Source organism: Solanum tuberosum, unplaced genomic scaffold (assembly GCF_000226075.1).
Source record: "Solanum tuberosum cultivar DM 1-3 516 R44 unplaced genomic scaffold, SolTub_3.0 scf00599, whole genome shotgun sequence".
Lineage (NCBI taxonomy): Eukaryota > Viridiplantae > Streptophyta > Magnoliopsida > Solanales > Solanaceae > Solanum > Solanum tuberosum.
Genome location: NW_006239515.1, coordinates 10,438 through 21,716, shown reverse-complemented (window position 1 = coordinate 21,716; position 11,279 = coordinate 10,438). Strand labels below are relative to the sequence as shown.

General features: G+C 33.2%; 2 protein-coding genes across 5 annotated transcripts in view; one reads left to right on the top strand and one right to left on the bottom strand.

Annotated features, from left to right (window-relative positions):
• Positions 1-332: 332 nt before the first annotated feature.
• Positions 333-6,294, top strand: LOC102591773 (external alternative NAD(P)H-ubiquinone oxidoreductase B1, mitochondrial-like). The gene is given in 10 exon segments (NM_001287925.1): positions 333-477; positions 1,552-1,828; positions 2,106-2,312; positions 2,662-2,912; positions 3,278-3,497; positions 3,625-3,729; positions 4,174-4,437; positions 4,642-4,763; positions 5,545-5,664; positions 5,957-6,294. Coding segments are annotated over 10 exon segments (1,734 nt in total). The 5' UTR covers positions 333-397; the 3' UTR covers positions 6,045-6,294.
• A 3,856-nt stretch (positions 6,295-10,150) lies between these two features.
• The window catches only part of LOC102590752 (diacylglycerol kinase 5-like), an 8,226-nt gene continuing 7,097 nt past the window's right edge, over positions 10,151-11,279 (bottom strand). For all 4 annotated transcript variants that reach the window (XM_006365933.2, XM_006365934.2, XM_006365931.2 and 1 more), the window contains exons 12-14: positions 11,231-11,277; positions 10,949-11,065; positions 10,151-10,736 (exon numbers count right to left, since the gene is read on the bottom strand). In XM_006365933.2, the coding sequence (XP_006365995.2) occupies positions 10,410-10,736; positions 10,949-11,065; positions 11,231-11,277 (491 nt within the window). In that variant the 3' untranslated portion in view covers positions 10,151-10,409. The remainder of the gene's footprint in view (positions 10,737-10,948; positions 11,066-11,230; positions 11,278-11,279) is intronic.

The window sequence follows — 11,279 nt, the reverse complement described above, 5'->3', positions numbered from 1 at the left end:
GGTTGCTTGTGAGTGAACCAAAGGAATATTAAATTATAAGTTGTAAGATGTGTCACATGTATAAACCTTAGATAAACCATCAATTTGGGAACATCTAATTAAAAAAATAAGACTATGAAAAAAGATTAACTAATAAAAAAAAGAAGACTTGGATAAACTAATTCTCAAATCCCCTAGTTTGGACCAAAATTCACAATTTTTTTAAAGTTGTCGAACTTGTAACATTTTCAGACAACTCATATAATGACACAATTGTACTAAGATTCCTTTCTTTTTTTTTCACCACTCCTTTGTCTCATAATTACTCATTTTATCCATTAAATCAAGATTTTGACAGAAATACTGAGAAAAGATTCAATCTTTGAACAATTTTTGTTAAGAGGAAAAAAGAAAGAAGATGAGGGGTTTCACATATTTAAGCAAAGTTCTTCATAGCCATTCTTCTTATTCTAAACTTTTGGTTCTCTGTTCTGTCAGGTTATTCTTTTTGATCCATTCATTTTTGTTAAATTTTTTAGTGACTTCATTTTATTTTATTTTTCTTGATGATTTTTCATTAACTTGTTTGTTATTTGTGTAATATGACTATGACTTTTAACAAAACAACTCCTAAGAGCTTATTCACTTTAATCTCATTTGTTTCATTACTCATTTTATTCTTAGCTAGTTAGCTTAAATCAAGATTTGACAGAAATATTGATAAAGTTTCAATCTTTGAACAAAAAGTAGATGAGGGGTTTCACATATTTTAGCTAAGCTCTTTGTAGCCATTTTTCTTCATCTTCTCCTTTTGGGTTCTTGATTTTGTACTGAAAGGAGAATCTCTGAATTTGTTTTGACACTTGAACATATTGTCATTTACTCTTAGATCCAGAGAAGCTAAATGAAAGTGTTAGAGTGAGTTAGAGTTTTTAGGAAATGGACTAATGGTTTGCTTATATGGACTTGGGCAATCCTCCTAGTGAGTTAACTTTCGAGATTGAGTTAAGTTCAAGTGTTATATCTTTTTAGGTGACCGTTTGTTGTTATGACTCCACATGCTGGTTTGAATAATGTGAATTTGTATATAACAATGTAAACTCTTAGTGGCCATTCTTTTTTTAATTCTTGTGGAGTATAGCTCGAGTAAATCAGATGCTCTACAAAGGTAAAATTGTGTAGCATGGATTTAAAAGTGGGAATAGAGTTTTTAATGAGCTGAGCTGGACAAAACATGGTGGATAACAATTTATTTTAATAAGTTAGACATGAACTGGTTTGGCTCTGGAAACTTCTCTCTCTGATTACTAGGTTGTTATGGATTTCTTACTTCGTCATTTCTGTTTCTATAGTCCTAGATATATGCCTCTTAAGTTGTATACAATGAATTACGTTTATAGAATTCACAACGGGAGCAAATGCATTTATAAACAGACCTACTAAACTATAATGACTCACTTGAAGGATTGATGTTTAATGAATGAAATGTTGTGGTTCCTTTAAAGACTGATCTTTTTCATCCATATTTGGTAGAGGATTTTGCTACTTATATTTTTCTTCTGGTTGTTACAGTACTGGAGGTCTATTGGTATATGCGGAATCAAATGTAGAGAGTGGAAAACAAGTTGTTGAACAGAATCAACCAGAGTCTAAGAAGAAGAGAGTAGTGGTGCTTGGAACAGGATGGGGTGGTACCAGCTTCCTAAAAGATGTTGATATTTCTTCATATGATGTTCAAGTGGTTTCGCCGCGGAACTATTTTGCATTTACACCATTGTTACCTAGTGTCACATGTGGGACAGTTGAGGCACGAAGCATAGTAGAGCCGGTTCGGAACATAATAAAAAAGGTAAGGAAATTATGATACGGAACTTGCTTGCATGTTGTTTGTATTTTTATGTTGTACTCACAAGATTTGGAATGAATAGTATAGCTTTGTGCACTGCATCTTAGAAAGATTCTTTTGCTCCTTCAATGCTTCCTCTTTCACTTGGTTTTTGATTGTTCTAACCTGATCCGGGGAATATTACATTTAGTATGTGCTAAAGTTTCTCCAAGGCTGTCTTGTTTTCTTTTGAAGATTTTTCTGTCTCTTATTGTTTAATTTTTGTTAATTGGTCCGGCAGAGAAGTGGAGAAATTCAATTCTGGGAAGCAGAATGTCTGAAGATCGATCCAGAAAACCGCACAGTATCTTGCCGTTCTGGTATCAATGATAATTTGGCAGGACAGAATGATTTCTCCCTACAATATGACTATTTGGTTGTCGCAGTAGGAGCTCAAGTAAATACTTTTAACACACCAGGTGTTATGGAACATTGCCACTTTCTGAAGGTAGGATTCTCTTCCATAAAGCCTTTCTTAACTTAGTTGGGGATGCATGACATTTCTTCCCTATGTTGCTCGGATTCTCTTAAAATATTGCTGGACAGATTATTACCATTTTCAAAAAAAATATAAAAAAATATTGCTGGACAGTGTTGGATCCTCCAACAATACACTACTTTTGGAGGATCCAACACTGACCTGGCGATATTTCTTGAGAGTTCGAATGACATTTTTTACTCCTGCAAGGGAGGTGTCTGTATGCATTTTTGAACCTGATCAGATTGAGACATCTCTTATTTTTCTTGAAGTATAAAATTTCTTTTCTTTAAAAATAAATGAATCATGTTTCGTACAGGAAGTTGAAGATGCTCAAAGGATACGGAGGACAGTAATAGATTGTTTTGAAAAATCTGTCATTCCTGGCCTAAGTGAAGAAGAGCGAAGGACCAACCTCCATTTTGTTATAGTTGGCGGGGGTCCAACTGGAGTGGAATTTGCTGCTGAGCTACATGACTATGTTTATGAGGATTTGGTTAAAATATATCCTTCAGTTAAGGATTTTGTGAAGATAACGGTTATCCAGTCCGGAGATCATATCCTGAACACGTAAGATGCACCGTTCCTAGATTCACTTTACCACTGCACTTTTAATGCATGCTACAGCCTCTTTGATGTCGATGTTGTGCTGAAAGATTTGAGAGTAAGGAAGAAAGAGGTGTGAAGAAAGTTTAATTCATACAATGTGCTTCTTGTGGGCATGCATTTGTTATACTTCGCATGCACTTCCTAATAAAGTATATTTCATGTTCGCGACTTAGAATGAGTTTAAATGAAGAAGTGGGGATTCACATAACCGACCACAACTTGGTTGGGACTAAGGCGTTGTTGTTGTAATTTCCACTCAGTTAAGAGACAATTTCAGAAGCATTTTTAATCAACAACCCTGAAATCGCAAATTTGTGTCTCTGCAGATTTGATGAAAGAATAAGCTCATTTGCTGAACAGAAATTTCAAAGAGATGGAATTGAGGTTTCGACAGGTTGCCGTGTCACTAGTGTCTCTGATCATTTCATCAACATGAAAGTAAAATCTACCGGAAAACACGTTGAAGTACCCTATGGGATGGTTGTATGGTCAACTGGAGTTGGTACCCGCCCATTTGTGAAGGATTTCATGGAGCAAGTTGGCCAGGTATCTGGCATTCCCTTTCTCTTAGTGTTTCATGGAGGTTTCTGCACTAAATGTATACTTAAAAAGTTACTCTTTTTGAGTTTAATTAATTAATCACCATTTAACTTTTTTCATTTCCCCTTTGCAGGAAAAAAGACGTATTCTAGCAACTGATGAATGGTTGCGAGTGAAGGGCTGTAGTAACGTGTACGCACTAGGTGATTGTGCATCTATAGATCAACGTAAAGTAATGGTAAAGAAGCCTTAGTTCCAATAACTTACTCAAATATTTGATCAATTTTTGATCTATAGTATATTCAATTCTTTATCTGTGGTAAATTTTTTCCAGATATTGATAGTTAATAGTCCATGATTTATGGTTCATATGGTTAATGATGCTAGTTTGTTGTGCCATCTCAAACCAACACTTTTGAATTTTGATGTTACTCGACGTACAATAATTTTTAGTTTCTGTCCTTGCTGTTAATCACTTCAAACTTTTTGACCATGGTTAAATATTTGGCATCTTAACAGTATTATTAAGTCAAATAGAAAAGAAACTACTGAAGAATGAAATATATGCTGCATGAGGATGATCATACATCTTATATTCTCCGTAATTATGTTTTCAAGACGCTATTTTTATTGGCTTTATATCTCCCCTAAAATTTCATTTCTGCGAAACTACGCGGTCTAGGAAGATATTTCGGCCATTTTTAAAGCTGCGGATAAGGATGATTCTGGAACGTTAAGCATCGAGGAATTCCGAGATGTTTTGGAAGACATAATTATCCGTTATCCTCAAGTGGACTTATATCTGAAGAACAAACATTTGTTAGAGGCGAAAGACTTATTCAGGGATTCAGAGGGAAATGAAAGAGAGGAGGTAGATATTGAAGGTTTTAAGTTGGCCCTTTCTCATGTAGATTCACAGATGAAAAGTTTACCTGCCACTGCTCAGGTACTTCTTCCGTTGTTCGTATTTCATCCCTGTTTCTCTTTTCACCTATGTTGCTTGGACTCTCCAAAAGTATTACCGCACACTTGTCGGTTCTATATAAAAACTGCACTACTTTTCGTGGATATGTTTGAAGAATCCGAGCAACATAGCTTTTCACTCAGTATTCTGCTTTAGTTCGATTTCTTATCTTTTCACATGCTTTAGGTTGCTGCTCAACAAGGTACATATCTTTCTAGATGCTTAAACCGCTGGGATCAATGCAAAAGTAATCCTGAAGGACCTCGCCATTTTAAAAGCTCTGGACGTCATGAATTTCTTCCCTTCGAGTATATATACTCACCTTTTTTGAAACTTTCTTTTTATTATTTTCCTTGTTGCATGTAAGCATACTGGGATAACTAACTGCTGAAATATGACCAGAATTTCATTCTCAAGAAATTGTTCTTCCATACAACAAAAACTTTTTGAGATAATGATCAAAAACACATTGAACTATCACTTTTTCGCAAGTTTCACAACCCAACTATCATATGTTCCCTTTTCCAACCTGAACTATTACCAACTGTTCGACTTTCCTATCTAAACTATCACCATCTATGTATTAAAACATACCTAGGTGAGTAGATTGTGATAGTTTAGGTAGGAAAAGGGAACAACTGATAGCTGGCCTGATCCGCTTTATATATGATGATAGAGGAAAAAGGACCATTGGATGGTTGAGATATGAAATTCGCGAAAAAGGGATAGTTTTTGGTGTGTTTTTACAATAAATTCAATCACTTTTATTAAAAACATTTGTGACTTTGACAAAAAGATCAGAAATGTGGTCACTGGCCCTTTATCATTTCAGCCTTCTTTTCTGCAGTGTGTTTGAAAACCATCGAATTTACACTTATCAGCCAGGTCTTCAATGTTATTCGCTGCTCATGTTGTTTATTGACTCTATGATCTTGGCTTCTAACCTCCTTTTCCTATCAGTAAATAGATACATCCTCATTCACAATAATTTTGTTATGCTACCATGACCGAATATCTAATTGTTTCAAACATAGGCATCAATCCTCTCTCTCTCAGTGGTCCTTGGCTTAATGATATGTTCCATTTCAGGTATCGCCATTTAGGGCAATTCGCTCCTTTAGGTGGAGATCAAGCAGCAGCAGAACTTCCCGGGGACTGGGTTTCTATGGGCCATAGCACACAGTGGCTATGGTACTCAGTGTATGCAAGGTAATAATTGACGGCTTTTGTATGACTTGCTTATTATATTAATATATGCGTCTTACTTTCCTTTTTAGTCTGTTCTAAAAAAAATAATCCATCTTTCTAGTTATTAAGAAGGATATCTTTTGGTATAATATATGTTACAACTTTAGTTTAAGACTAGAAGATTCAAAAGTCTTTACATTCTTAAACTTCGTTGTCCAGTCAAACCAAGACATGAAATGAAACGGAGGGAGTGTATCGTTTCTTCCTTCTGTATTCAAAGAGCCTAAATCTGATATCTTTATTTACATTTCAGCAAGCAAGTTAGCTGGCGCACGAGGTACTTAGTGGTTGGTGATTGGGTAAGAAGATACATTTTCGGAAGAGATTCAAGCCGGATTTGATGAGTTCAACTCCACATAGAAGGCGGTGCGCGTTCTTCACTGTTTTGCTTGGCATGCTTGGCTTGTTATGTTTATGCTTGTATCCGGTTACAGCAGTTGAAGCCAGACATCAATTTATGTTTTTTTAAGAATGTACATGTCACATGCCATTGTATTTGTATCTATTTCCCATGATCAGTTTCTGGAGAAACACACTTTGAATCTTGCAAATATGAATGGATAAACTTGTTCTTTAGCAAGTGATCGAGATTGTTAACTAGATTGTAAGTTTATCTGGTGTTTGAAATTTATTGACCTGATTAATTTGGATTTGCGTGGTAGAAAGCAATCTTTGTGCCTGGTGTCATTCCTACTGAGTTGGATTCGATTATATCTCGATTGCCACATGTCACCTTTTGATAGGTCCAAATGTCAAATTCTAATTTTTGACTCATACAGGGTGCTTAAGCCTCTCTACCCAAGAGAAGTGACTTGAATTGAAACTTCTAACTAAAGGTGAAAGTACTTTTATCGCTACATCGCAACCTTCGGTGGTAATTGTAATCTATCTTAATGTATTTGTCAGTTACCATTAAATAGACGATAAACACCCTCCACCCTGAATCATGAACGGAATAAAAAAGTGGAAGCTTCCTAAAAGGAGGGGGTTAAAAATAAATAATAAATAAATCCAAGATTATTGTAATTCATTTTGGTATCTGAGTCTCCCTCTGACATATTATACATCACAAAAAGGATTGAACTACACATCAAGAAAAATAACCATTGATAATTTTCATTCTGAGAAAAATATTTACACCAAAACATAGCAATAAAAAAAAAAGGAAGTATGAAACAACATTGTATTAGTGAAAGCTATTGTATTTGAGTTCATTATTACAATTATTATTGTACTCAGTGAATTTTCATTTCTTTAATGATGCTTTTATGATATTCATATTGGAAATCGTATTAAATTAAATACTTCTCTTTCAAGCAAATATTATTGCTAAAAAATTTATGATTTGTTGGATTTCATATGCTTGAACCCATTCAGGATTTGAAATTTATGGATTTTATATCGGCTTCAAGTTAATAAGCAATAATAATTGGCTTTACAATCAATTATTTATAGATATTTAATGATTTTCTTGATATGAAGGATCTCGATGAAAATAACTGGACTCGTATGAATCTATACTTCTCAGCTAAGTTCCCCCTTAATTTATATGGCCTAGTTCGATTTATGAAAGTCAAACAGTTTAATTTTGATCATGAATTCATGCATGAAGTCTTTAAGTTTTTTTAAATAAAATTTACATATTTAATCCCTACGTAAAAAGTAGTATAGCTCACAAAGAGATCTTAAAAGATATAAAAAAATAAAATAACTTATTTGAATCTCGAAATCTGAAAGATGACGCTGTACAAAAGGAGTAGTTAGTTAGGACCCCAAATGCAGCTCAAATACATAACAATTCTGAGTGATTCCTCTGTTATCCTCTTTTTCATCTTTCCTTCAACAAATTCCTCTTTATCTGACGGCGTCGTATCATTGATATTGCTACTAGTAGATTCACATCTCTTGTATTTATCTTTCACTTCTGTAATTGCTTCTTCTGCTATTTTTTTTGCTCTAGGAATAATTAATTTGATCATATATATTTCTGCTCTCTGCAATAAAATTGTTTAATTTTGAGAGGATATATAATATGAAGTCAAGTTTGCTTCATATATATAGTTGTAAAAAGGAGTCGATGCATCATTTCAAATGCGTAAATGCTACATCATGTAGTACACTCGTTTCAATTGTTATGTTTTGATTTAGGGAAAAAAGACAAATATATCTCTGAACTATCATAAATGATATGCATATACCCTCAGTCATATTTTTGGGACATTGATGCTCATGTTGTCCAAAAACTAGAGCATATATATCCTTTATACAAACGGACATACACGTGTCATAATCTTATCTACCGACCCAATATTTATTAAATATCGGGTCGACGGATAAGATTGTGTCACATGTCCCTATTTAGTCTTCCGTTAGAGTGAACGCCATATATGCTTTATTTTTTGGAAGGAAAGGCACATCACTGTCCCAAAAGTATGACGGTGGGTATCTGCATACCATTTATGATAGTTCGGAGATATATTTGTCCTTTTTCCGTTTGATTTATTATGAAATTTTAAAAATTAAATAAGTTTTTTAAAATTTGTAATCTTAAATTAGAGATATGTGAAATTAAAGTACGCATGTCCATACTAGTAGATAGGAGTATTTTGTCTTGTTGGCTTTACTAGTAGTCATAGGACTATATACTTGTAGAATTTTTTTTCTTTGATTTTTGTTACTATGATCTATTATTTTGTGTAGTTTGTTTGCCATATTAATTTATTAAAGTATTGTTTTGATACTATTTATTATATCTTGTACTTCCGTTATGTTTTTCAGATTGTTTTTGTCTTGAGTTGAACGTCATTGAAATCAATTTTTCTACCTCATCTTTGAGGTGAACATAAAGTCTACGTGTACTCTACCTTATCAGACCTCACTAGTAAAATATAATCTTGTAATTTTAGTTTTTAACGATATCATGCAAAAAGTTGAATTAATTAAAGAATCACTAAAAAAGAAAAATACATTCTTTTAAAATTATAAATATATATAAAAGTTAAATATAATTTATAAACGTTGGAGAAAGGATCTAAATTATAAAAGATTAATATATTTTCTGGTCAGAAGACAGTTGAAGGCTTGCAGCTTGTCAAAAGATTCCACCTTATCACTACTGTCTGAGTACTCAAGTTATATACATTTGCAGCAGTATATATTCATGTTTTTTTTTTTATAACGATGATGTTTGAGTCAATTTATTCCTAAGTAATTTTTTATGGTAGTATAGAATTTGTTAGTCTGATTTGTTAAGTTTACATTAGAGTCGAAATGATAAATTTCAACTACGAATATATAAGAACTAAAAGTGTGAATGAAGGGTGTTCCATTTAGCATATTATCCATTGTGTTGAAGAATCAAATTCTCTAGTTACTAAATAAAAAATAAATTACGAAATATAGGAACATAAAAAATTTTATTGTGAAAATCTCCTTATTTAAGGGGGTAAAAATATCTTCTTCTTTTTCGTATAGAATTTGCCTCCAATCTCCTTTAAAATTTGAGTAATTTTAAATTATCTTTATAATTAAAGAAATTAACTCTGGCACCTTTCACATTTACAATTTAATCCATTTCAACAATCTTTTTCAAAACTACACTCCTCCTACTCTAGAAAGTAGAAAGCAAAACATCAACACTCTAATCACCTATTGTAATACTTCTATAAGCAGATGCGGAGCTAAATAAAGATTCGTGAGATTCGAACGAACTCAGTATCTTTTTAATCTTCAATTGAAGTTTATCCAAGATTGCACCCATGTTGTCTCCACAAGTATTGGAGGAATGATGATATAAGCATGTGAAACCTTTTTCATAAAATATTATAATTGTTGTACCTCATCAAGGTGTTGTTAAAGGATAAGACTTGACACATAGACATGTCATATAACTTGAAAATATCCATGTTTGCTAAGTGTAAAATTTTATCCCTATTGGATATTTATATTTTATATAATTACTTATGAATTTTTTTTCGATTTATACCCATTATCTTAAGCTTTGGATAGAATTGATTCATTGACTCAAATAGTTCATGGGAGAAAATTAAGTCCACGAATGCTTACTCCTCACCGCATTTCACTCTGTACTTTTTTACTTACATACCATTCATTAGAAAATAAGTAAGACCTTCACTTGTTTTTCAAAAAAATATTTTTAATTTTCATGAAAAAACATTTTCTCTATACCAAACACACCTAACATGGTTAATTACTTTATATTTTTACTTTATTAATTTAGTAGGGTAATACTATAATGTTTTTAAAAATTAATAATCGAGATTATGATAATGATATTGTGTGTAGTTAGTGTAAGTGAAAAATATAACTCCTTTTTTTTTTTTAGTTAAAACTTTATCAATAATTTATAAGATATCATTATTATCAAACAAATGCTACACTTTAAATATGTGTAGTAATAACAACTTTAAAAATATCTACAGAATCACATAGCAAATAATAATTTTCTTGAAATTTCAAGTTACAATAGAGAGATATCTCCCATCATTTCCAGAATCATATACTAAGAAATTCAACTCACATTTACACAGTGATTGATCAAGAAATTAGTATGCAAAATACTGAAATGTCAATGTCATAATATATCTCACAACTCACAAGAACCATTTTCCATCTATATATATCACATAAATCATTATGGTGGTTGTCACAGAAGAAGATTTTGAACAAAAGTTGGGATTAAAGAATCAACTGATATGTGAAATGTCAACTTCCTCGGGAATTTTGAATGTGTCTGCTGCCCCGAATTTCCTCTGTTCTTCCACGACCGAATCTTCCTCTTCACCATCACTATCTCCGTCATCACAATCATGATTGACATGACTTGAAGGGTCGTGTACACTTTTGGATCTGCAATCATGGGTAGCAAGCATCTTAACTTGGCCAAGATGCGCGATTTCTACCACAACTGTGTCATCATCAACGGGGAGAGGCTGCTTCCATGGTTCCCCATCAATCCTCATGAATGTGTGGTCAGCTGCACCCTTATGAAACTCAAACCGGATACCATGTGCCTACAAACAGGGAAATGTAACCAAAAAATTCAAAAGAAGGAAGGCATCTCAAGTTTTAGCAGGTCATGCTTTCATACGTTCCTTCATCATGTATGAATAAAAGATAACACGTGAAATCTACATATGAATATCACTATATGGTATGTCTATAAATGTGCATGCATAATATATACACGCCTTTATCCTTGAAAGAACAAATTAATATCCCAAACCTGTGCAAGCCGTGTCCCATGCCCATTTGGAGCAAGAAGAACCATTCCATGCCAAGCATTTCTAAAGCCAACAACCTCAATGAGGCCATCATCAACAAATGGTGGAGTCAAGTCCCTCTGTCCATTTACATTGATAAATACATGATTAGAAAAGGAAAGGGAAAGTGAAAAAAAAGGTTTTTAAGACAGAAATCTATTGATATCACTACAGGCGACACACACATAGAAAGCAGAAGAAAGGAAAAAACAGGAGATGGTGGAAGAAGTATATAGAGTACAGACATCTCGGCGTTTGTTGCTATTTGGTGTTCCCCAAGGATTTAGTCCACCA